Below are 26,913 nucleotides of genomic sequence, written 5' to 3'. Positions count from 1 at the left end.
AGTAGAATCAAGACAGGAATCCTGGGTATGTAATGTTGTTGCTTTAGGGTAAAAGTCTGTGTTCGGCACAACAAAGGGTTGTGCTGTGCTGGCCTCCTCTCCCTGAAACAACCCAGTTGTGGGGGGGATTTTGCAGGCCAAGGCCCTTCGTCAGACACCACATGGTCCATGAGACGCTTGTGTCATAACAACTGCCATCAAAATACAGAAATAGGAACTAGCAGGTAATAAAACACAGGTATTAAGAGAAACATTACACTAGTAAGATTAATTACAGTCTTTTCTTTATACTTCCTATGTTTCTATCTCTATGGCTTTGTTAAGGTTTGCTTTGTTTCAAAAGGAAGAGAATACAGGCTCATATCAGGATCATTTCCAAACAATACCTCGATACATAGGGTAGAAGGATTTGCACTTGATTCATTCAGACGCCTACTTCAGCCACGCCAATGTAATTATTTTGGGAATGAAAGAAAAGAGAAAGATGTAATAATTTGACCTAATCACATTTGTTCTTCAAAAGTTTGTAAGATTTTAATTGCAACTTAATTTCATTGTTGTTGAGCTTGAATGATAACAAAAGCACAGAAGTATAACAGCAAATTTTCTGAAGATTCAGTACTTTGTTTGAAAATTTGGCTGTACCATTGTAGGCAGAATGCAGAATTGTGAACAACCCCTCAACAGGATGCTCAGTAACTTCCTTATGCAGCTTCTCTGTGGCTTTTTTGGGAACAAATGTTCCCAGGTTAGTATTTGAAAGTTTGGGTCCGCAGGCGTGGTTGTTTCATTAAGTGTTTGTGGCTTTAGATTAATCTTAATTCATTGAATTTAGCTAAGGAAAGATTTTTCTACGAGCGCTAGGTATAGAAGAGAATCACAGAATGGTTTGGGTTGGAAAGGACCTTGAGATCATCCAGTTCCACCCCCCTGTCATGGTGTAACTCACTTGTCATTGTTCTAAGCAAGGGAAGTGGTGCAAAGGTATATTTATCCAGCCAGGGATGCTGCTACAGAGCTTAAAATAGAGTGGTATCCTCTTACATGTGTTGGGAACAGTGGGTTCTGAGGAGGGGATGTTTCTCATGCTAAAACCAGTACTAACTCTTTAAGTTGCTCTTATGAGTGAAAAATATGCTTCAATGCCGGAGAATCAAACGTACACAATTTTTTGACTCCTTGGCCTATGCCTAGTCTGTGTCTTGAAATCATCTCTCTGAAATGGAAAAGTTGTTGTACCTTTTTACTCTGCAGCCTGTGGGGAAGATCTGGCAGAGGGTTTGGGAGGGAAAGTCCCGTGTCATCAGAACCACCCTCAGGGTCACAAGGTGAATGGCGTGAGATGCCAGCCTGCGCTGGGCTGTCAGACCAACTGTGTTGTAACTCCAGCAAGGGAAAATTGCTCTCTGAGGTTTGCTCAGGAATTTCAAAAGATCTAACTGAAGAAATAACTGAAATGGAAAGTGAAATCTAGAAGGAAATAGAAAGGAGGTACCAGGAAAAGAGTTGGCCTTACTGGAATTCATTACTAAACAGGATCTAAAATGCCAAAGCACCTCTCTTCTGCTCATTTGAGATTATAAAGACTTTTGTTTTAATTTTGACTTTTACAGAATTGCAGGTGTCACAGAGAAGAATAATCTTTGTTAGCCCAGTGGTCATCAAGGACATGAACTCTGCTGTTTCTACCTAGATGGATGAGAAGGTCAACGGCCCAGAAGGAGAGCTCCTTTGGTGTTCAGGATGGCAGCAAGTGGCGGTGAAAGCCAGTTGCAGCGGATTATCAGGGACTTGCAAGGTACAGTGCCATGCTGACAGCTTCATTCTGTAGGCTGGAATGCATCGTCTGTGTTTGGAAACAAAGAGTAGGAGTTGTGTTGTCACTTGTGTAACTTGTGCAGCAGTTGTACCAACATTGTTCAAGGTGTGTGATGTGCTCAATAGAGATGTGGCTGATGTTTCTTGTGAGAGATATACTGTACCTTCTGCAGCAACTTAAATTCTTAAATCCTGCAAATTTAAACGTGCAAGATGAGAAATAAGTTTTACCATTAAAAAAAGAAGTGTCCTTGGGGTGTGTTGTGTGAGCTAGGACTGTGTTGGCTGTGCTGTTACAAAACTTCATATGACACAAGGAGAAGGCCTGATTTTTAGACCCTCCCTTGGTGGGAAGCTGGTGAGGAGTTGCTGCTAATGTGGGAAATATAAAAAACAAGAGGCCAAACCAAGCTTGGAACGGAGACGCGGGGAGGAGTGATGAGTGTTGGATCTGCTGTTCTTGGAACATGCATTCTGCGCGCTTGACTTGTCCTCCACTATCAGTAGCCAACTTCATTTTCCATAGCTCTGTTGCAGGCAAACAGAGATTCATAACTGTTTTGCTTGCTTTGGCTCTGTCCTACCCAGCTGCCTATACCAAGATCCAGAAACTTCTCCTTTTAATTTTTGTTAAATGTAAGGTGTGATATGCACCAAAGCTGGGAATCTAGATCTTCATGAAAATGAGATATGTGCTTGCTAACAAGAAGAGATTTTACTTCACAAAGGGGGACCAAGTGAGACTGGGAGCTAAGGCTCACTCAGGCACCTGAAAGAATTAAAAACCAAGAGGAAAACAAGCTCAAAATCAGTAATGTCTGATACTAAGAAGTACAGCCTTTTGGGGGCAGAGTGTCCAGGAAGACAACAGAGTTTGCTTTGACTTGAGATTTCCTCACCTACTAAGGGTGTAGGTTTTAGGGAAGAGCAGTTGTTCTCTGCTTATTTTAGTGTAAATTATTTTCCCCATTTCTGTTTGCAACCAGCACAAGCTGAACCTTCCTGAATAAAGCATGGAGAAGATAAATGTGCTGACTGAGAGACTGTTCTCGTGTTACTGATCCCCTCTAGCAGATGACATGCTTTGTCCTTTCTAATCGGAATCCTCTTTGTGCTGTGGTACTACCTTAATGTGCACACGAGATAGCAAAAAGTTATTTCTCTTTCCTCTGCTGAAGAACCAGTTAGCAACTGTCTGTTACTTGTTTTTGCTGAGTGTCAGAAGGAGGTTTTGCTCTTTTTAAGAAGAATTAGCCTGTGCAACATGTTGCTGTAACTTGAGCTCTATGTTTTTTAATGGTCATCTTAATTGCAAACATATCAGGAAGCTTTTTGCACTGTCCTTAAGACATTTTGACTGAAAGAAACTGAATACACATGTAATGGCCATGCAGAAAAGTCAGTTATTTAGTTGTTTATGGATTCAGTGCTCTATATCTGTTGGAGTAGTTAACCATTTTGGTGTCTTGTTTTCAAGATGCTGTGACTGAATTAAGTAAAGAATTTAAAGAAGGAGGAGAACCGATCACAGATGACAGTGTCAACTTGCAAAAATTCTCCTACAAGCTCGAGTACCTTCTACAGGTAAAAAGTGATGTGTGTCATGTGTAATCCACCAGCAAAGCTAGGCCTTGCTTTCTCTTCTTGCCACTTCAGTATGTGGGGTTTAACTCAAATAATCATAAATATCCAATTGAGTCTCCTTCTTTTCAGTAAGAATTGAAATATGTGCTGCTTATCATACTTATTTCAAGTGACAGTAAATAAATGTGATCAAAAAGCAGTGCTGGCAGTCTGACTGAAGAATGTAAGGCATTTTTTTACTGATCTGAAAGATTTGAGTTTGACTTTAAAGATATATCCTGCTAAATTATCGTGGGAAAGCTGTGGTAATGAGATCTTGCCAACATTTTAACGCAAAAGAAATACTAGTGAGGTGTTCACAGTGCGAATACAGTGCTGTGAGTAACTGACAGAATTTGTAGTAACTTCACTTTGGATATTCATTTTAATTGTATGGAATGCTTAACACAGAAGGCTGATTTTTCATCTGGAATGCTGCTTTTTGTCCATCCTCAGAATTTAAGTAAAAAGAGGACACTGGTAGGCAAACTGAAATCCAGTTTGCATGTGTTTGTGTCTACACGTAGTGTATCCATGTCACTGATTGCAACAAAGACATGATAATCTAGCCCTTAATCTAGGCAAAGGGAGTATTAATTGGGTTGCAGAGGCTTCAGCATAAGCTCTTCAGCTTTCCTTTGGGATGTGAAAGGTCCAAGCTGCAGTCTATGCCTTCACTGCATTGCTGCTCTGAAGGTGATTTAGATAGAGCAGGTTTTTCTGGTACATACATGTGTGCTGTTGCCACACTTGATTCCAGGTCTCTCAGCAACTGTCACTCTTAGACAGCTGCAAATCTTTGTTTCAGCAGTTTTGAATGAATGTGTGTATTTTAACTACGCCCAGAACATTATTATCTGTTACTGTCTGTAACGTAGCTAGTGGATCTGCTGGATTCCATGAGTGTCTCTTTCCTTTATGGATACATTGGCTAAAACAAAGAGGAGACACGAAAGCACATGTTGCTGGGAAAGGAAGAGAATTCCAAGTACCTAAATATAACTATAGTTTTATTTATGTTCTGCTTATTGCATTTTGTTTTCCTTGTTTAAGTTTGACCAGAAAGAAAAGAACTCATTGCTGGGCAACAGAAAAGACTACTGGGACTATTTCTGTGACTGTCTAGCGAAAGTCAAGGGAGCTAATGATGGAATCCGCTTCGTCAAGTCTATTACAGAAGTGAGTATATCAGTTCAGCATCATAATATATGGTTTAAGTTTTGCTGTGTCTTTGAGAGCAGTAGAAACCAGAAGCAAATACTCTGCTTTTAACATACAGCCAAAAAAGTTGGGAATTTTTATTTTTAATTCTCATGTAAAGCAGTGTGAGCAGCAGGCTTTATGAGGTGATCCTGCCCCTCTGCTCTGCTCTCCTGAGACCCCAGTTGCAGCACTGTGTGCAGGGCTGGTGTCCTCAACATAAGAAGGACATGGAGCTGTTGGAGCAAGGCCAGAGGAGGCCACGAGATGCTCAGGGGCTGGAGCACCTCCTATATGAAGACAGGCTGAGAACATTGGGGCTGTTCATCCTGGAGAAGAGAAGCTGCGTGGAGACCTCAGAGCAGCTTCCAGTGTCTGAAGGGGGCTACAAGGCTGCTGGAGAGGGACTCTTCATCAGGGACTGTAGCGATAGGACAAGGGGTGATGGGTTCAAACTGAAACAGGGGAAGTTCAGATTGGATCTAAGTTGTTCCCTGTGAGGGTTCTGAGGCACTGGCACAGGGTGCCCAGAGAAGCTGTGGCTGCCCCATCCCTGGCAGTGTTCAAGGCTAGGTTGGACGGAGCCTTGGGTGACACGGTGTAGTGCGAGGTGTCCCTGCCCATGGCAGGGGGTTGGAACTAGATGGTCTTAAGGTCCTTTCCAACCCATTCTGTGATTCTGTAAAAATGCCAAGTTACTCTTCTTACTGGGGCACTAAATTATATAGGATGGGATAGTCTGACTCCTACTTTATTTTGAAGACTACTTACACAAGTAATGGTCCTGTTTGTCTCTGGTTGTGCCTTGCCTTTTCATAAACTTAGTGCCACTTTCTCTTCAAAGGAATGAATAATTAAGTCAAGGGTAGAGCCTGCATCCTCAGCATAGCTTACAGCGGGACTTGGTGCTGAGTGTAAGAGGAAAGATTCATCATATTTGACATTTTTAAAGACTTTTCCAGCTGGTCAGTAGAGTTGAGGAGGACTGCCTGAGAGCAGCACTTCATCTTCTGTCTTAATTTTGTTGCTCCATGTCAAATAGATGTATTTGTGATATAATTGCTCAGGATGGTTGTCATTGTTCCCTTTGGTAATGTGTCATGAACAGGACAAAAAGCTTTATTTTTATTAGATATAAAGCTTAATCTTGTAACAGCCATGTCTTCAGCAAGATGAGTGGGTGAAATAAGTGCTGTGAGAAGCTTTCTGTGCTGATCCTGTCTGAGTCTTTAGAACCATTGGTGGGTGTAAGAGGCACTGGTGTGATGGTGCAGCCAGTGTTGTGCTGATGCTCAGTTCTGTTACCTGTGAGAGTGCTAACTTGTACTGGCAAGTTACTATTTACAGACTTCCCTACTCTCTTAGCAATTCCTTCACAGCAGCTCCAGATAATGTTTGCTTTTTCACCTGAAGAGAGCCATGATACTCTAGCAGAGGCAGGCTCTGTGTTCCCTACCTCACTTCTCTTAGCAGCTTAGGCAATATTGAATATTACTGTTTTGAGGCAAATGAGCCAAGGAAGGGCTCCAGTTTTTTTTCCTCTGGGAAGAGAAACAGGGGAGCATCATGGAAATGGGGTTTGACTTTCCCGCTACTTCCAGGAAAACTAGAGAAGTAAGGACAGTGACTGCTGCTGCAGGAAGGATCCTCTGACTGTGGATAATGGCCCCTAATTTCTCAGGAACGGGGGACAATCTGATTTCTCTGCAATGGTGACTGCTGTAGCCTTCAACAGTCTGTTGCCTCTGGTATCACCTGCATATTACCACATAAGAGTCATAGAATTGGTTGGAAAGGACCTTGAGATCATCCAGTTGCAACCCCCTGCCATGGCCAAGAACCATGCTGCCCAAAGCTCTGTCCAAGCTGGCCTTGAGCACTGCCAGGGATGAAGGCTGCTCTGCTTTTTAATCCTTCTTCAGTACCTCTGGCTGTTTAATGGTTAGCATGGTATGAGAAATTCTTGTTTGACAGAAGGATATTTTCCATTTCAATCTATGTGCAGCCACAGAAATTAGTTTGTGGAAGACTTTTTAACTTTATTGGCTTGTGGTCTAGGAATACTAGAACTCCCAGAACAAACAGTCATCCATTTCAGATAACGGAGCTGGCAGATTCGGGTCCAGAAATGAAATGACAGATGACAGGAAAACGTATTGGTTATTCCCTTTCATTACAGGTGGAAATCAGCAGCCAATTTTTGAACCTAGCTGTATAGAATCTAAAGGTTTCCAAATGTCATTTATTTGCTCTCTGAACAGTACTTGTTGACTTTCAAAGATTGAAGTGCACAAGGAGGAAAGAGTAATGGGAGCTGCTTTTTAAGAATGGTCAAACATTTAAAAGCATAATGCCTCCTCTTGTGCTTTGCCTGCAGCACTTCTAGTATTAGGGCGCATGATATGCTAAAGAGGTGGAGCAAGGGAGCAAATAGGAATACCCTGGAATCCTCCAGTCTGTGAATTAAACAAAGAGCCTTATCCTTGATGGCATTAGGTGAGCAGTGAGTTCTGGTCCTTCCCCTCTCAAAGGTGGTTATACTGAATACACATCTTTCATGTCTTTACAGGAATACATTGCACCTTAACTACTGTGCTTGCAGTCAGCATGGATACACTGGCAATACCAGGCACTGCTTGCCTCCCTGTATTCTAGCAGGGCTGTAGCTGGTTTTGTTTCCTAGTCAAATAGCCTCTGGCTACTTGTTGCTGCATATATGTAAATATTTTCCTCACCTTCTCATCAAGTACATTTGCTCCATGCTTAAGAAAGGCCATTTAAATCCATAAACCAAAGGGAGTAAGGATAAGATTAGTTCAGTGGCTAAATATGCCTAGTTAGGAAACCCACTTGAAAGCTTCTGTGCACAGGGCAGGGCATCTGCTGGAAGAAATATTCAGACATCTACAGGGTGAATGAGGGCGAAAACCAGTTGGCAAATTAAATGTTGTTTATGGGGTACTTAGCCTTTGGGGCACATGTTATTTCACACTTTGTGTCCTTTAGAATTCAAACCAAAAAACAGTTAAAGGTGTTGCCTTTGCTCCACATTTCCTTGTTCCATTTATAAAGAACATTTTTGTATGTAGTGGATTAGTGAGTTGAATGAGGAGCCTGGGTCTCACTTCAGTGCAGAAGCCCAGTAACAGTGAAATCAAGGAAACTGGGAGTTAAGGTATTGCTCTCACCACAGTGGAATACTGATCAAGAGAGAAAGATTGTGTGCCCTTTGAGCCTTCTTTCCCACTAACTCTTCAGACAATATTCACAGTAACCTACTAACTTGTACCTCAGCCCCTCTAATGTTGTATTCCATTTCTGGATCTTGGATATATTTGGTTTGTTAGTTGGATGAGCAGTTTGGTTGGGAGCATGGCTGGCTGGTGAAAGATTCTTTCATCACTATCATTTTCCATTCCTAAATTGATCAGTGACTTTGATGGATAGGAGAAATAAAACACTACTGTTTAGTGTTTCACTATATTGCAGGGCAGCAAATTCTTCAGATGTAAAAGACAAAACAAAACCTCAATTCCCCAAGTCAAGAGCTATAACAAAATTTAATACTGAGTTTTGTGATGCCCTTTATGTTGATTTAACAGCTGTCTTCATGAAAAGATCTATTAATATTGGTCAGGCAGCTGCTTTTGGTCTGAAGTAAGAATTAGGGTTTTATTAACTTAATGGCTTAAGTATGAAGAAAGGGTTAGTGGGTCTGTGGGGATGTATATTTGTGTATGTGTACATCTTTGTTCTATGACTAGAGCTGCCCTAAAGCTCTTCCAGCTGTGGCCAGACACATCCTGAGTAATCTAAGCAGTCACTTCTGGCTTTGCTGGGCACATTGGGATTTTGCCTTGTGTTGGGAATTGTCCTTAGCATAGTCTGTACTCATGTACTCAGTATATTAAATAAATCATTGGTCCTGTCATGTCTTTTACACTATTATAAAGTGGGCATCAGCCAGCTGTAGGTACACATTCATCATTCAAAAAGGATTCCACCCAGTGACAGTATTGGGAGAAAGTGTCTCTCAGTTCTTACTACTTCCTTTACAACTAGTGGCTTATTGTGAGTGGTTTTGTGTTGATATGTAGACTGTTCTGGCCATATCTCTACATGATTACAGATGGTACTTAGATTTTTCTTTCCTTGTTGCTTCTCCCTTCCAGCTACGAACATCTCTTGGAAAAGGAAGAGCATTTCTTCGTTACTCCCTGGTGCACCAAAGGCTCGCAGACACCTTGCAGCAATGTTTCATGAATACCAAGGTGACCAGGTGAATAGCAAAGTACCTTATTCACTGATGGATGTTTGCTTAGTGTGATCAAGCAACATCACAAAGTAGCTGTTGAAAGGAATTGAAACCCTTCCAAATGGTTGGCTTAGAGAGCTGGTAATAGGATAGAAAGGATAACAGACCTTTTGGCCTGGGTCACTGGTTCATGCCTATTTTAGGCTGGTAAAGATTGAAAGTTGTTACAGCTAAATGTCTGTGGAGTGGGAGGTGCTGATGCTTCTGTCAGTTGGTTTCAAAGTTGACATTTTTAGAAGCATTGAAGATCCTGGGTTTGATATTCTGTGCGGGACATCATAAAGGAGTGTTAATTTGGATGTGCTGCTCAAAGCCCCAGACAGCATTTGCCTGTATCTCTGGGTTGTCACACAGAGGAACAGCTTGTCCCTGGCCAAGGAACACCAAAGATAGTTTGTAGTTGGTTGAGGGGGGCACTTCTATGGCTTTGAGAAAAGGCCATCTATTTACACAGTGTATTTAATTCTGATTGCTGCTTTCTGTCCCTCGTTTCTGATGTTTTAAATGTGTGCTTTAGGTATTTCCTGTGTGATTATCCAGTGTATAGCAAATATTTTGTCTTGCTGGTGTTTTGCCCAAGCACTAGATCAAAAAATACCTTGTGCAGGGGCTCCTCTGAAGATAATTCTGTGGGCTTCATTAAAACTGTTTAATTTCATTGCTATCAAGGGGATGGGATGTTTCAGTTTGTGTTTAGAATAGTGTATCATAATTTTTCTGGGATGGAGTGAAAATGATGTTGTGGGGCTTTTTGCAAGTGAAACTGCTGCTTCTTTTTTTACTTATGAATGAGTTTTACAGCTGTTACTTACTTTAATTTTGTGTCTGTTTGTTTTCAAGTGACTGGTACTATGCAAGAAGTCCTTTTCTCAATTCCAGGATGAGTTCTGACATTGTGGGTCAACTCTATGAGCTCACTGATGTTCAGTTTGACTTGGCATCAAGAGGCTATGATTTAGATGCTGCATGGCCAGCATTTGCCAGGTAAGATAGAACCACTATGTCATTTAGTATTAGCAGGGCCATAAAATGTAACATAAAATGCTGCAGAGGCTGTTAAAGCTTCTGGTTTTGAAGGTAGGAATATTTGTATTAGAGCAGTATAGGCTTTCTTCATGTAATTAGACTATGACCAAATTGGCCTTTTTTTCTTGCAGTATACTGTGTGCCAGAGATCAGAGTTGATGCTCTGTAATGGAGTACTTCCACTAAGGGCAATTTAGTCCACATCCCAAGCTATTCTCATGTTCACAGGCACAAGAACAAATATTCTTAACTCCTTCTGTTTTAAGAGCAGTGACTGAAAAGCCAAGCAATGTGCTTCACTTGTAGCAATGGTAGAGATGACAGTATGTGGTCACTGACAGCCTGATCCCACTTCAAAGAGAGGGATAACTTCTAGGTCTAATCCAGATCTTTTCCAGTGGGAGTTTTCGATGGCTACATGCTGCCACCACCTGGTTGAGCTGCCACCAAACAGCAATACAATTGCTTAAAGCAAAGCTGCATTGTGGTTCTTGTGGATGTGGGAAGTCATGGCTGCCAACCCCATAAGCTTTTTTGATACCCCTGGTTTGCTTTCCATCAACTTCAATGGTTGTTGGCTCCATAAGAGCACGAGCTGTTATGTCTTTTAGTATATAGTAGTTCCAACTCAACAAATCTTACGTGTGAGAGTAGGAAGACATGCATGCATGTGCTTAGACTTCTCTTATAGCTTGTTTCGTTGTGTGATCAACAGGAGGACACTGTCCTCACTTGGATCTTCTGCATATTTATGGAAGCCCCCAAGTCGCAGTTCCAGCATGAGCAGTTTAGTGAGCAATTATTTGCAGGTAAGCAAATTACAAAGAAATGTTTATGTGACATGGTAGATCTTTAATTAGTGGCATCATTCCAGAAAGCTTAATAGTTTTATGGTGCTTATGACTCATATAATGGTAAACTATAAAAAAAGGGTTCTTACTTAAAAGTAAAGGGAATTGTCCAGTAGCTGATTCAACTGAACATGCAGCTCTTGTATCTGCCTGCAGATAGAATCATGAAATTATAGAATCAACTAGGTTGGAAGAGATCTTTAAGATCATCAAGTCCAACCACAACCCCACAACTGCCAAAACCACCACTAAAACCATGTCACTGAGGGCCTCATCTCTACGGTTTTACATTTATCTTTTGTGAAAACAAGCCAAATTTCCTGGAAGTTGATATTTTGTAGTGCTGTGAATGCAACATACAACATCACTGTGCATTAAAAGCCTGAATTTGCTCTCATCTGAGCACACCATTTACATGCATGTTTAATACTTATTAAACTTTCTGGTTTTTCCCCTTTTGTTCATTTAGGCCCAGGAGTTCCCCTCCAGCCCTGATGCAAATAGCTCACTAAATGTTGAACACCTCGAGGGCTTTGAAGAGATGCGTGTAGAACTTGACCAGGCTGAGTTGAGGCAGAGGGAACTTCAAGATCGTATTCACCAGCTAGAAATGGAAAACCAGGAGCTCCAGGCAGCTGTCAGCCTTCAGAAAGAACAAGTACAGGTAGAAAAGGAGAAGAGCAATAACTGCAGTGAGGAGAACTCCCGGCTGACAAAGATGATCACAGAGTTACAGAAGCAGTGTGAGGTCTCGCACTCCACTCAGAGCACTGTTCATGACCTGCAGAAGTGCCTGCAGTCACTGGAGCTGAATGCAGTGGAGCAGCAGAAGGAATATTCAATAAAACTGGAGCAGCTCGTGGCCAGCAAGGAAGACTGCGCCTCAAAACTGCAGGTGTTGAATCAGGAGCTAGAGGCCTCTAAGGCTTTGGTTGCTATGAAGGATCATTGCATCAATGAGCTCAAAGCCAAGCTGAGTTGCACAGAACAGAAGAACCTCAACCTCCTTGCAAAAGTAGATGCTGCCTTGGAGGAAAAGGGACAACAAGCCACAGCCCACTGTGATTCTGCCCAACAGGTACAGGCACTGTTAGAGAAGCTTCAGGAATCAGAAAGGGAAAAGGCAGACATGCAAAGACTCAGTGATGAACAAGTGTCTCAGCTAAGAGCAGCAAGGGAGGAGCTGCAGCTGAAAGAAAAGGCACAGAAGGAACTGGAATCTAGATACAGTCGCCTCACCACTGACTCCAAAGAAGAGAGTGAAAAGCTGCTTGAGAGGCTGGAAACCATGGCAAAGGAAATGGAAGCACTTCAGAAGGCCCTGGCCCTGAAAGAAAAGGAGGTGGCTGAGCTCCAGACCCAGGTAATGGGGTCGCTGGCTCAGGTGGGGTCATTGGAAAAAAATCTTGAGGAAGCAAGGAAAGAAAAAGAGAAGCTTGAGGAGGAGTATGATAGGAAGGAAGGAGCACTGAAGCAGGAAGCCCAGTCTCAAGCAGAGCAACTTGAACTGCAGGAGGGTCACTTAGCAAAGGTGAGTCAGACTGTGGATAGCCTTGAGGAGCAAAACCGGAATCTCTTGTCTGAGAAAGAGCATCTCAACCAGAAAGTCAAGGAGCTGGAGGAGCAGATGGAACACCAAAACTCTGCAGTGAGTGAAATGGGTGAGGAGGGCAGGAAGCTAAAAGCAGAGAATGTGGATTTGCAGCAGTCCAAGCAGAAGATGGAAAGGAAACTGAAAAATTTGGAAGCTTCTAAAGCTTCCCTGGAAGCTGAGGTAGCCAGGCTGAGAGCTTCTGAGAAGCAGCTTCAGAGTGAGATAGATGATGCCCTGGTGTCAGTTGATGAAAAAGAGAAGAAGCTCCGGAGTGAGAACAAACAGCTGGATGAAGACTTGCAGAATGCCAGGAGGCAAAGCCATATCCTGGAGGAGCAATTAGAGGCTCTGCACTCAGACTATGAAGAGCTGAAGCAAAGAGAAGAGACCACCAAGGAGTCTTATGCCTCACTTGAAGGACAGCTGAAGAGTGCCAAACAGCATAGTTTACAAATGGAAAAAAGCTTATGCACCTTGAAGGAAAGCAAAGAGTGTCTCCAGACACAGCTCTCGGAGAAGGAACTAAAACTGCAAGACATGGAGAGTCAGTGTGAGCAGCTAAGAGCAGAAGCTGAAGGACATAGGAAGAAGGTGGAGACTCTTGAGGCAGAAAAGCTCAGTGTTGAAAAGACATGCCTTCATCAGACAAAGCTTATTGAATCCCTCACATCAGAAAAGGAATCCATGGAAAAACACCAACTACAGCAGGCAGCTTCTCTGGAGAAGGATGCAAAACAGCTGACCTCCAGATTGGCCATGAGTGAAGAGCAATTGGAAATCAACTGTGCTGAAGTGTCTAGGCTGCAAGCAGAGGTCCTGGACCTGCGAGTGAAGCTTCAGCAGACCACTGATGAGAGAGAGCAGGTGAAAGGTGAGCTGGCAATCACAGAGGCTTCCTTGGGTGAGCAGAAGGCACTTGTTCAGCAGCTTCAAGAGCAAAGTGAGTCACTCAACAGAAACCATGTGCAAGAACTGGTGCAATGTAAAGAAAGAGAAGAAGTGCTGAAAAAAGAGCAGGAGACAGCAGCCCACCAAAAAGCTCTGCTAGAAAATGATTTGCTGAGCATGAAGGGAGAGCTATCCAAGGTTAAGCAGTGCCTGGAAGTTGCTAGAATGGAAAACGAAGAAAACAAAGATCTCCTCCACAGGACCAACACAGATATGGCTGAACTTGGTATTCAGATTTGTGCCTTGACCTCTGAAAAGGTGGATGCAGAAGAGCAGTTAGCCCAGGCTACAAAAAGGCTCAAAGAACTGGAAGAACAGGAAGCCAAGCAACAGGAGAAGCTGAAGCTTGACATCTCTAATCTCAGACAGGAGAAAAAGAGCCTGCAAGAGAAATTAGAGGAGGCTCAAGTATGTGCCTCAGCTGTTCCAAGTCTGCAATTGCAGCTGGAGACAGCAAAGAAACAGGCACAGAGTTTCCAAGAGACCAGCCAAGAAGAGCTGTCTGCAGTAAAATTTCAAATGAGCACAGAGATTCTAAATTATCAGACAAAATTCAAGGTAAATGAATGTGATGGTTACAGCTGAGGGAGCTGTGCAGGATTTCCCCTACTTTACCATCTGCTGCAGCAATAATTGCATGAAACCCTGAGGTTTGTGATCGTCAGGCTCTGAGACTAGCACACAGCTAGCCTTAACCTGGGAGCCTTAAAATGCCTCTACACTTATGGCCTAGGACTATTTGAGGTAAAATCACAGGATCGTTAGGGTTGAAGTGACCTCTGGAGATCATCTGGCCCAACCTAAATGGACTGGGGCCAAGGCAGAGTCACCCAGAGCAGGTCACACAGGAACATGTCCAGGTGGGTTTGAATGTCTCCAGAGAGGGAGACTCCACAACCCCCCTGGGCAGCCTGTTCAGTGCCCTGACACCCTCAGTGTAAAGAAGTTCTTCCTCATGTTGAGATGAGACTTGTTGTGTGTTAGTTTATGGCCATTGCTCCTCGTCCTGTCACTGGGCACCACTGGAAAGAGTCTGACACCATCTTCCTGGCACTCTTCTAGTGTTTTGGAGATGTGTAGTGGTGCCATCTGGGCGCAGTGGAGAGGCCGTGTGATACAGAAAATCCAGCCAGTAATGGAGAGGGAGTTGGCACTTTAGGTGGTGTTTTCTGGAACTATTCCCTCTGATCACAGCTGTGATTTCTTTCTCTTCTGGTAGGAACATTGCAAGACCTGTTCCCCACGCCCACAATGCTACTTCTCCTTAAAACTGATTTTGACGAAAGCAAACTGAAGACTGAGACCAGATACTTTTGCAGTTAATTTCCTCATGTAGTTTTGTGTTCAACTGCTCAAGGTAGCAGCAGAGAAGATCAAAGTTTTGCTTCCAGAAAACATGAGGCAGGCCTGTACATGTGAAACAGCACACCTAAAAGCTGAAGGTTTTACTGTGTTTGTGCTGCCATTCTGAGATAATGGCTAAGAATGGCAGTTGATCCGAGGTGCATGCTACTCGTGGTATCCAGAAATCCCTCAAGTTTGAGAAAACAGCATACATTGACTTATGTTTACTTTTTATAAAGGCTTCTTAACCCTTGGTATGATTTGGATTATCTCACTCTTTTGAGCCAAAGCATTTTGCAAGTTGGGCCTTCTTTTTGTTGAGAACCGTAATGGGAACAGTAAACCACAGCTTGTCTGCCACAACAGAGGGGAATTTCCTTGCATCCATGAGTTGGGTTTCTCTTAGCTGTCTGTCACAAGCCTGACAGTGGTGCTGTGTTTATCCCATACATGGGAGTAGGAGCACTCTTGATTTACAACTAGGAATCTCGTAGAGGTTCCCAGTGGTTATTGCTTCTGGTGCAAAAGTGCCTCAACTGAGAACATCACGTCTCAGGAGGACACATCTAAACAGGCAGCCAGTGTCCACAGAGCAACAAGTGGAGGGGAAAGTGAAAAAACATGAAGTAAACCTTTAAAATACCTCTGGTGGCCAGGAAGGAGGAGATGGCTGCCTGGAGAAAACTGGTCAGAAGGAGACAACTGCTCTGTGCTGGCAACTGCAGCAGATGCAAGACAAGGAATTTCTCTGTCTGGGCCTATATTAACAGGAGCACAGCCAGGAGCCCGAGGACAGTGATTATCCCCCTTTACTCAGTACTCATGAGGCCACATCTGGAATATTGTTTTGCCCCCTAAAACCATCCGTAACCTGCAGCTTAATGAGCAGAAAGCCCTCAGGATGGTCAGTGCTGGAGCACTTGCTCTGTTCAGGGAGGCTGAGGAATGAATGGGGCTTGTTCAGCCTGGAGAAGACGCAGCTTCACGGGGACCTAAGAGCAGCCCCCCAGCACCTTCAGGAAGTTACTAAGAAGAAAGAGCTGGGCTTTTTACAGGAGTGCAGTGAGGGGGGGGACGAAAGACAACAGGCAAATGGGAAAGAGCAGGGGTGGCTGCTAGAGGAATGCTAACTCCTGGCTTCATCTCTCTGCTAGGCTGTCAATGAAGAGTGTGTGAAAGTAAAAGAGCAGCTTGAGGAGCAGAAGCGACAACAGCGTGCTGCAGAGGAAGAGATTGCAGAGTTACAGGTAGGTCCTTGATCTGATTAAAAGACACATACATTTGTGTCAGTGGGCATTATCGTTATATCTGAGAAGGCAGCAGAATTTCTGGTGACTGTAAGGCTGGGAATGCCCCTGAATAAATACAGGTGCTGCAGACAAAATACGTGGCAGCTGAAAGTTAGCCACTGAAACAGAGATTACAAAAAGCACAACAGCATTTAGGATTTGTCCTGCTGTGAAAGCCAGTTAGGGTTTCTGTAAAACCTGGCTATGTGTACACTTCTAAATGGGAGTGCAGGTTTAAAACGTGTCTGTTTTAGGCCGTGCTTGCCCACTGCACACATCCATGTGTGTGGATCCAACTGTTTGCAGGCTGCAAAGCACAGTGAATCATAGAATTAATCTGGCTGAGAAATAATCCACCTGGGAAGAAAACAAGATTTTAGCAATGCATTTATCAAACAGTTGAGTTAGGAGTGTTGTCCTGAGGTGTAAGGACTCCAGAAATAAGACAGTTAAGGTTATTGAACCTGGCCCTGCCTGCTAGCAGAAATAGGTACACCTTTAGATGCAGCTAGGTGTGTTCCCTGAGGACTCCAAGTGTGGCAGACTCTTCTGGAGAGCTGTGAAAGAAGTTTTTGTTTCCATTATACTTCATGTTCCATATAGCTTTAATAATCATAGAATCCCAGAGTGGTTTGGGTTGGAAAGGACCTTGAGATCATCCAGTTCCAACCCCCTGCCATGGGCAGAGATACCTTCCACTAGAGCAGGTTGCTCAAGCCCCGTCCAGCCTGGCCTTGAGCACTGCCAGGGATGGAGCATTTACCACTTCCTTGGACAATATACATCTTCCTAATATATTCCTTTTTTCTTTTGAAACTTTTAGGTGGTGAAAAAACTTAGAGGGCATATTCTTTTGCCATTATCTTTGAGACACTTTCCTTGACAAGGAAGCAAAAGCTCAACTGATACGGACTAATAAGAATTAGAGAATTAATACTGTCTGACTTTAGAGTCTATGCCTTATTCAGTGTGACAGAAGTAATTAATCATTAGTACACAACTAATTAGCATCTGCTTATACAAGAATATCTTAATTGGTGATTTGGCTTTAACTGATTCTTTTAAAGCATTGTTTAGGTGTCTTGGTAATTGTCCTATACTTGGTGAAGTCTTGTTTTTCTATGTAAGGAAATACAGTCATTTGTTTCACTAGGCTGCAAACACAAGATTGTCTAGAAAGCTGGATGAAGCAAGAGAGCTGCTGTCTGAATCGGAATCTGCTCGGCTGCAGAAAGAAGAGGAGGTGACATCTCTGAGAGAACTCTTGGAAAGGTGGGAGTTTGTGTTCTTTACACCATTGGTTGTAAGCCAAATCAGGGGCCAGTAACCAAAGCATCCTGAAAATGGCCGTGGGTTATGAAGTAGCATATGCCACGGGGTTTATATAGGGCAAATAGTGCCCAGGGACTGGTGGAAAACATCAGATTGACACTTCAGATGAGAAATCTGTAAATTGCACAGCACACATAAATACAAGGTTTGGCTTTTATTGTATTGTTAATTTAGCTGGTGACATAAATTCATTGTATGACTTCCTTTATAAACTGAAAGACATTTTACAACCTCTTTTTACCTTAAAGCTTAATCTCAAAACTAAAGCATTGATATTGGCACTTTGTTTTTTATAAGGAATGGAAAATTTGTGCTTTTTAACAGGTTTTTTCTCTCCTCTCCGTAATATTTCGGGGAATCAGTAAGAATTGTTTGAACAGGACCACATCCTGCATGTCTTTGTCATGTTTCTTATCAGTACAAAGTATCTAACAAAGGTCTGTAATGTAAGCCTGTGTGGTGCGGATTGTCTGGCAGTCCAAAATAGATCTTCATGAGGCATGGGCTCACAGAGAGTTTGGGTTAACCAAAGCCTATATATTTGTACATTTTTGTGCTGATATCATCTGTCTTTGTGGGAAAACTGATGATTCTTGAGCTGTGCTGAAGGTTGTCAGTGCAAAATCTAATCAAATTTACTGAGTGAGTTCAGACCAGCTCAATCCTTTGTGTTGTGTTGCTGTAGCATCTTCAATCCATTGCTGGGACTCACAGGACTGAAATTGCCATATTGTTAACTCAAAACTCACATTATTGGAAGCTTCCTGGGAAAATTTCCTTCCACTGACTGTGCAGCGAACTGCGTCGTCTTAGCCTTTAGTTTTTGAATTGCATCAGTGTTAGAAGAATATAGTGAAAAACTGATTTCCTTCTGTTTTGTGAATGTGAAACTCAGTTTGCAGCTGCTGCTCGTCTTTGCTTCCAAGAACACCGATTTTATTCCCAGTGTGGTAGCCATCATAAGCTTTGCTATAGTCAGGGCATCCAAGAAATTGCTGGTTGCTGACTGTGTTCACTAGATAACAGATCTGTGTGCACTTTCAGTGATACAGAAAACTGGAGAGATTCTGCCTAACTGTAAAAACTGTGCACACTGAGAAACAACCTATTTACGGGGGTGGAGGACCCTTTTCTTCTATGGGGAAGACTTGAATGCACATGAGCTAGAAATGACTCTTAATTGCCGTTGTATTTGATCAGGATCCAAAAAGAAGCTGAAGAAGCAAAAGAAAAGGTCCTGGATTACAGTGAGAAGCTCAGCAAGGTGGCAGCAGACAAAGATAGCAGCGACCAGAAGTTATTTGCTGAACTCGATGATCTGACAAGAACAAAACAGTTCCTTGAAGAACGTTTGATAGAACTTATCAGGTTGGCATTAAAATAAAGAGCAAGCAGCAATTAAAATCCTAGCTTGGGATGTTAAGGGTGGTTCAGTCTTGTATTCCTGACTGGAAGATACAGGTAGTGGCCAAGTTCATCAGCAGTTGAACCTTTGCATTTCCATAATGCAGTCAAAAATATAACACCCACTATTATTTCCTCCTTAATTTTCTGTCTGTTTTGCAAAAATATGTAGTTCTCTGCATGGCATATGTTTTTCTCCCCTCCTTCCTAAGAGCTTTGGTAGGTTTCTTTATCTATCTTTATTTCTGAAAGCTCCTCAGAAGTTTCAGGAAAGCAATTTTTACTTTGAAGCTTTCACCAGCATTCAGGTTGAGGCTGGTTGACAGTAAACCAGCACTAATAATTTCTGTGTGTTTTTCTCTCCTTTAACTGTGTCTCTGCAGAGATAAAGATGCTCTGTGGCAAAAATCAGATGCTCTGGAGTTCCAGCAGAAGCTTAGTGCAGAGCAAAGGTGGCAGGGGGACACAGAGGTTAACCACTGCCTGGACTGCCAGAAAGAGTTCTCATGGATGGTGCGCCGACACCACTGCAGGTCAGTTTGTTGAACTTCATTACACTGCTTAAAAGTAAAATATAGTTTAAATGTTTATATGGGTGAAGTACTTCTTAGTGTTCACAGTTCATTGGTCAAAATCATTGATACAGGCTGAAAGCACACGCGAGCTCACAAGGGGAAAAGAGACATTAATGGAAAGGTCTCTTGACATGTATTAAGGTAAAGATCTGGATGCAACTCAGTTTCTCATTTCTGGAAACAAAGATAATCACACCCTATATAGTGTGTTTCTGGGGTTTAATGTATTTATTATGCACTGCTCTGTGCATGTTGTAAACAATATTCACTAAAATGGTTTTGCTGTTGTGATAGAAGTATTCCAGAACAAAGGCAACATGCTGTGCAATTACAAATGTGGTTCCTTACACTGGGTATGTTCAGGGTTATTTACTGATTGCAGAGTAACCTCTAAAAAACCTTAATATTATATTACTTCCTATGCAGTTAGCCTGCTTGCAGTTAACTAATAACTAGATCTAGATTTATTCAAATGTATTTAAGTGGATATATTTCAGGGTCTTAGTCATATGTTTGTTTTGTCTCTTTACTGTTCTTTATCCTCAATTCATCCTGCAAGGTATGTAGTACTGGGACTGTTTCAATTGCATATGAATGTAGAGAACATTCAATGAGGATTAATGAGTCATTTCCAGTACTAACTTCCAAATCAGACATTTCTACTAAAATCTGCGAAACCTGCTTGTGTTTTCACCTACTAATGGTTTAAATGTTTATGAAAACCAAAACCACTATGACTTCATGAAGAACAGTCATCCCTGCCGGGTGCTTTTCTTCAGGAAAATCTTAACACGTTCATTAAGAAGTAGTTGTCAGGTTTAGTTCTGAGAGGCTGCAAAGTGGAGAGAGGAAGAGGGGTGAATGTACATTTATGTGTCCAGTGTTGCTTTTTCTTCCCTGACTGAGGGAGAAAGGGGTGATTAAGTAGAGTCATCTAGATGTGTTCTTACAGTCCTTACAATCAAATAGAGTTTGGCTCCAAGTATGAGATTTGGCCTGTATAATATTATTAAGTTTATTTCCTTCCTTAATATGTGTAATATTTATTTGTATTGCATTTTGGTGGGTATTTATTTGGCTTGTGTCTTTATATTTAAATGTATATTTAATTAATTTTTTCTTCGAGTATTTTTAGGGGGTTTTCTGTTTTCCCTTTTTATTAAGGCAGTAAAGTATGAATCTATCCTGTGTTTGTCAAGAAAACTTGCTTCATCTCAGAAAGCAGCACAGTCGGTGTTGAGTTCTGCCCATGGATACAGCGTTTGGGCTTTTGCAGAGAACAAGACCATCATGACACAGGCCCAACCTCTATCACACAGATATGTTCCACCTGGATGTGGTACTATTCTAACACCTTTCGTTTTGACTCATTTCTAGAATGTGTGGTCGCATTTTCTGCTACTACTGCTGCAACAACTACATGGTGACAAAGCCTGGTGGAAAAAAGGAGCGTTGCTGCAGAGCTTGCTTTAATAAGCCTAGAGTCATTGTGGATAGTACAGATGACTCTGGGTCCAGTGCCAACCAGGAAGGATCACCAGCTTCACTGGAATCACCCGTGTCACCATCTGAGAGGGCTTTTGGTTAGTTTATTGTTTGCATTCTCTGGGGAAATAAGCAGAGTTCTTAGGCATCTCCCAAGAAACCACATGGCCACCCCCTGCACCAAGGCCCTACATGTTCATGGAGTGTTTTCAGGGTGGGACTGGTCCAGTTATTGAATTTGATGAGTATTGACAGCAATTTGCATGTATATTAAATGAGTGTCAGTCAGCCTGAGGTTTTCAGTTGTTTCTAGTAGTGACCTAATGCTTCTGTAAAGGTAGAGGAATGGCTCAGGCTTCCCCTGTAAGGGTTTTGCTTGCTTGTTTTCCAGACAACCAGCTAATACTGTGTATGTTTCTTTTTATATCCTTAATGGCACAGTTTCAGGTGAAGCCTCTAAACCACCAGATGATGCAGCATTTGATATAATCACTGATGAGGAGCTGTGCCAAGTACAGGAATCTGACTCTCTCCACAGTGAAAGTCAGATGGAGCAAGATTCTCTGGATCAAAGTGTAACAGATCTGTGAGTAAACACTGCTTCGTAGAGAGGGGACTCCGCTGGGTTTTGTTTGGAGTGTTGTTTTTTGGATTGCTTTTCAATTCACTGGGGATAGCATCCTCTGCATAAAGAGAAGACACTTCTATTCCCAGCCACGTGTTCAGCAGACAAACACAAAATGATTTTGGCCTGTTTGCACAGTCAGCATCAAATCTAGTAAATCTGAACAGCTCCACCTGCTTCACCACAGCACAGAGGAGTAGTCCCACTTCAGTGCTGTCATCAGGTCAGCTGTCACCATTAAAATCAGCTTGAAGGCCACACCGGATCACATTCACACTTAACTTACAATAGGAGCAAAGTGATACTCTTTGTCAGACTCACTATTACTTAACAGCAAGCCAACAAGGAGGTAGGGAAAAGATAAGGAAAGATGTGCTCTTTTTATGACAGGCTTTATTGAACGGAATGTGAAATAGCTGGTCTGTGTCTGTAGGATTCCTTACTGCTTTGAAGATAACACCTTACAGAAAGCAAGAACAGGAACTGCATAGCTAAATCTGGCACAAGTTTATTCTTTTTTTCTGAAATGAGAATGCATGCAGGTTTCAGTCATTTTTTTTTTTTTTTTTTACATCTATTTTACATATATTAGCAATGAAGAGGGCCTAAGGCCATCTGAATATCCAGGTACTTGGTTTGCAAAATATGTTGTGGTATTAGAGTTTAAAATATATCCATATTTAGACAAAATAATGTTCAAATACTTTCAAATATTTTCCAAAATTTCTGTTCTGTAATATATAATCTTTCAAAAACTCCTATATATTTGAGAATCAAAAAAGAAAGCATTTTCACCTCAATCCTGGGCTTGTTCTGCTTCTGAGCAGAAAAAGAAACATGATAAATGAAAATGCTAAGCTGACAATAACCATGGAGTAAGCAGCCTGCTGCTGAGAAAGCAGACTTTGACTCTTTTGCCCTCAGCAGACCAGTTTCCAGCACAAACCACAGCATCTTGCAGTTTGGGTAGAAGACAGACTGTGCAGACTGGTTTAGTTGGGGGGGGAAGAAAAACCCAGCTCCATTTTTGTTTCTTAGTAAATAAGTTGTATATATCCTGTCCACTCTGTGTACTGTGGACACTGACAGTATATTCGTGCGTTAGGCAGACATGAGCAAACTGAGCTTCACAATGCTCTTTTGAAGTGAATATTGCCCTTGTTTTGCCAAGGGACAATTTGTGTGTGAGGGTTTTGTTTCTTTTAAGAAGAAAACTGAGGGTAACGTATTTGAATTCATGCTATCTACAGAGGGGATATCAAGTGAGTTAGCTCTGGAGATTACAACAGGACTAAAGATTTAAGTGTGTGTCACCATTTCTTTCAATTTGTCCCACAAAGTATTGAAGCTGGAAGGAAGGATTGCCACTAGTGATGGAATGCTGTTCTTGAAGGGCACACATGCAACATCCTACTTGACCATGTAAACTGTTAGAAGCTGTCTGTCTGCCCTTGTTCACAGCTTATAGGCAGGAAAGCCAGGAAACGGTGTTTTAACCTCCGTTGCTCTTGGTTCGTCAGTTTTACAAGCAGGGGGAAGAGTCCTACTCTGTGCTTGAGACACACTCTGAACACTGGAGAGGAGAATGGCTTGGATGGAGAATTACAGTGTGGATAACTTGAGCATCTCAGTGTGGCTGAGATTTTCACACTGACCTTACCTTATTCTGGGTGTGAGTCCTTGCTGGACTGGAAATGCGAGTTGGTGCTTAAAGCAGTGAATGATCTTAAAGGACATTTTCTTTTCTACTTGTGCCCCTTTTGCTGTCTACTGTACTGCTCTTTCCTAAAGATTAGGATTAAACAGTAGTCACTTCATGCTTTCAGGTCTGTTACATGGGTTTGAAGCAACCTGATTGAAATCTGATTGTGAGAAGCTGAGATAACTTGTGCAGTTGCAGCACATCTTGCTACTTCAAGGCTCACAGGTTCTCTTCTGAAGTGTTATATTTTGAAGCTCTTTTACTTCTAAAGCATTCACATTTGCAGATTGTGTTCTCATAAAACAAAGGTCAGGAGGATATTGTATAACACTGGATCAAAGTCTGCAGGGTAAACTAGTGTTCCCATTTTCACATATTGTAGAAATTCCATGTCTGCAATAAATGTTGCAGCAGCAGAATCAAGATCAAAGCAGAAGTGTGAAAAAAACCAAAAGTTGTCACTATTCTGGTACAGAAACAAAGACTTTATTCACACCTTTTGTGTGTATTCACACCTTTTGCTGCTTTTGGTAGGAAGCACATCTCAGCCTGTCTGCACTGTGGTTGCTTTGGTTTGGATTCTTGTTTTTTAGTGACTCTGACAGTCTTTCCTGACCTAATTACAACTCACATGGCTGGGCAGGGTGCCAGTGTAGCCAAAAAGGGGAACTGAATGTGATTTGAAGCATTCTTTGCCCTGCACAGAACCAGCAAGGGAGAGAAGACGGGACAGGAGCACCTCTTAGTACCCTCTGCTGATAAAAGCAGCCTTGTTGTAGCAGCTTTACTTGCCACACAATCACAGCACATTACTTCCTAGTTTTGTTTTTAAGGATGTTGCACCATTTCACTATGGGAGAAATAAGAGAAATTGTGTGGTAAGGAAAGGATTGCTTAAACAGCTGTTTTGTAAGGGGAAAAAGGTAACATGGGCATCATGGTGCCAATAAGGGTCAGATACCACTGAGCTGCAGTCATCTGGTAGGAAGGACTGAGAATGGGGAGAAAAGGAACACTGAGTTATATATATCTTATAATATATAAGACCATCCAGTGGAGGGACAGTCACCAACAGCAGATGCCTGAGGAAGAGCATAAGAACAGGACAAGCATGAAGTAAGACCTCTTCAAGATGTTCCACCAGCCTGAGACAATCCTTGTCTCAAGGAGTTGCTGAATGAGAGCTGTTCTCTTCTTGCTGTAGTGTCTTTTCCATGTGTCAGTTCTTCCTGCTTCTCAGACCCACTTCACTTTCAAAAGAAAACAAGAGAAACAGTCCAGACTGTTTTAATAGATACCAGAGGGTTCATATTCAGAAGCTGGGGACCTGGCAAGCTGCAGGAACATCCTTAATGCTGCCACCTGGTGTGACAAGTCAGGCAAGAACCAATTCTCCTGTCAGGGGGACAAGAGCTCCTGTAAAATCCTGAGACTGTTTCTTATATTTTCCATATAGGCTACCAGACCTCAGCTTAGACTGTTGGACCCAATGGGATATCGTAAAGGAGAAGGGGAATTTGCTTTGTGATTGTAATGCACTTGGGTTCAAGAGACAAAGTAGAAGACTTGGTGTTCCTTTAGCCTATAGTGAGTAGGTATGGTGAATTTATGGATTAGAGCAGCCAAGTGGCAAGCTAACCACCTAGCCACATGCTGGATTGCAGCATAAGGAATAAGGAAAATCACATTTTAGAGAAGAACATGGAAAATGTATTGGTGCTGGGATTTAATTTACATTTCCAGGTCCCAAACAAAAGGTGAAATAATGGATTAAATAAGGAACTCTGATGGCATTGCATAATAGATCATGGAGTTAGACACTTCTGGGAAGCCTGTAGTCATGTAGTTCTCTTGGTCTGTATAAATTCAAGGCTGCAGAATTAAAGCTATGTACCTGTTGTGGTAGGAAGGGAGAGTTCTGTGGATCACAGCATGAAGTCTGGGGCTGTTCCTACTGTGCAAACAAAATATATATATAGGTTTACAAGTAATAGTTGAGTTTTCTAGGGCATTTTGTCAGAAACAGTTTTCTTATCTAGCTGTATAAAGATAGTAAACAAATTATTTGTATCACTGTATTTGCATAGGTGTTGTATGGGACCAATATGTACTATGTTATTCCTACATTTCAGTGGACAGATCTGTTTGGTTCTTGCTCATGTTTGGGCATTTAGTGACAGGTTTGAGTCTTTCCTACACGTCACTTCTGTCTCCTTAGGCTATTAACAGTCCTGGTAAGACTGTTAATATGACTCTTGACAGGCTGAGAACATTGGGGCTGTTCAGCCTGGAGAAGAGAAGCTGCGTGGAGACCTCAGAGCAGCTTCCAGTGTCTGAAGGGGGCTCAAAGGCTGCAGGAGAGGGACTCTTCATCAGGGACTGTAGTGATAGGACAAGGGGTGATGGGTTCAAACTGAAACAGGGGAAGTTCAGGTTGGATCTAAGGCAGAAGTTCTTCCCTGTGAGGGTGCTGAGGCGCTGGCACAGGGTGCCCAGAGAAGCTGTGGCTGCCCCATCCCTGGCAGTGTTCAAGGCCGGGTTGGACACAGGGGCTTGGAGCAACCTGCTCTAGTGTGAGGTGTCCCTGCTCATGGCAGGGGGTTGGAACTGGATGATCTTAAGGTCCTTTCCAACCTAAACCATTCCGTGAATCTATGGGCTGGAGGTGCTGGAGATGTTTTCTCCTGCTCTTCTACTCAGCAGTGTTGCTTGTAGAGGAAGGTCCCACAGGATTTAAAAGAAAATGCTAAACTGTGCATTGGTTTTGAGAATTGGTCTACAGAACGTGTGGCAGTTATGCCCTTTCTACATGATTGATGGTTCAGAAGAACATATGCTACATGTGATACCACGTTTTATTAGGTACCACTGGTTTTTGGGAGGAACCAACCAGTTGGTTCCCTCTGTGTCAGAATCCTTGGCTTTTTTCTTGGAGTGACAGCCTAATTTTTTCAGTTGATCAACCTGCTGAGGTGCAGAGAAGCAAAGTGATTATCAGTTAGAGAAGCTCTTACTTGGAAAGTATCAGCATTTGTTTACTGACTCTCAAGTTTTTTGTGTGTCCCAGCCCTGTAATTCATAGCTGGTGCTACTCCAGTGTTCACCTAGAGCATGCACCCTTTTGGAAGTAAGGAGTGGATGGCAGATTCTTCCATCTACTTCCTCTGCTCTCCTGGCCACATCATGGTGGGGAGGAGGCATCCTGCTTTGTCATCCTGTAACAGCTTGTGTGATGTATTTGTGTTTGAATCACCTAGTATTTCTTCTGTGAAAAGAAGATACATGGTAGTGATTCTACAGCAATAAGATATGTTTGGGGCACCATTGTCAGAGTAAGGAACTGGGTAATATGTCTGTAAAACACCTCACAGATTAAATCCAGGGCAAATGTCATATCCCTGTGGAAGCTTTGTTTAAAGGACAAGTCTTGCTCGTACCTGCCCTCCGTCCAGATTTCCACCTGCCAGGGAATTAAAACCTGGCAGCATCTCAGATTATCTTCAGACTGTAGAAGAGATATTCTGGATGTATGTGCTCCTAGCTCATGGGACCAGGATCAGAACAGTGTACCATTTGTGCCCAGCTGGTAGCAGAATGGGGCTGCAGTTTTGCCCAGTTTTGTCACTAGAATTTGGCATCATGACTATCAGAATGTTTCTGGTTTAGGAAGGCATTAGCATGCAGATGATATTCGACCACATCTTACTCAGAGAATCATGTCTTTCCTCTTTTGTCTTGTCCTAGAAACAGCACGTGCAATTCTTCAACCTTTGATGAATCGG

At 42.4% G+C, this 26,913-nt stretch overlaps 1 protein-coding gene across 1 annotated transcript in view; it reads left to right on the top strand.

Annotated features, from left to right (window-relative positions):
• Positions 1–1,618: 1,618 nt before the first annotated feature.
• The window catches only part of FYCO1 (FYVE and coiled-coil domain containing 1), a 30,238-nt gene continuing 4,943 nt past the window's right edge, over positions 1,619–26,913 (top strand). Inside the window, exons 1-14 of the mRNA XM_010022013.1 lie at positions 1,619–1,798; positions 3,296–3,402; positions 4,495–4,620; positions 8,814–8,920; positions 9,797–9,940; positions 10,698–10,791; positions 11,303–13,933; positions 15,874–15,966; positions 17,162–17,280; positions 18,541–18,708; positions 19,128–19,277; positions 20,697–20,885; positions 21,244–21,390; positions 26,876–26,913. The exon at positions 26,876–26,913 is cut by the window's right edge and continues 88 nt beyond it. Of these exons, the coding sequence (XP_010020315.1) occupies positions 1,744–1,798; positions 3,296–3,402; positions 4,495–4,620; positions 8,814–8,920; positions 9,797–9,940; positions 10,698–10,791; positions 11,303–13,933; positions 15,874–15,966; positions 17,162–17,280; positions 18,541–18,708; positions 19,128–19,277; positions 20,697–20,885; positions 21,244–21,390; positions 26,876–26,913 (4,168 nt within the window). The 5' untranslated portion in view covers positions 1,619–1,743. The remainder of the gene's footprint in view (positions 1,799–3,295; positions 3,403–4,494; positions 4,621–8,813; positions 8,921–9,796; positions 9,941–10,697; positions 10,792–11,302; positions 13,934–15,873; positions 15,967–17,161; positions 17,281–18,540; positions 18,709–19,127; positions 19,278–20,696; positions 20,886–21,243; positions 21,391–26,875) is intronic.

This window comes from Nestor notabilis, unplaced genomic scaffold (assembly GCF_000696875.1).
Source record: "Nestor notabilis isolate BGI_N333 unplaced genomic scaffold, ASM69687v1 scaffold18679, whole genome shotgun sequence".
NCBI lineage: Eukaryota > Metazoa > Chordata > Aves > Psittaciformes > Psittacidae > Nestor > Nestor notabilis.
Note: the sequence above shows the minus strand (reverse complement) of the source record. Positions and strands in the feature narration are given on the sequence as shown.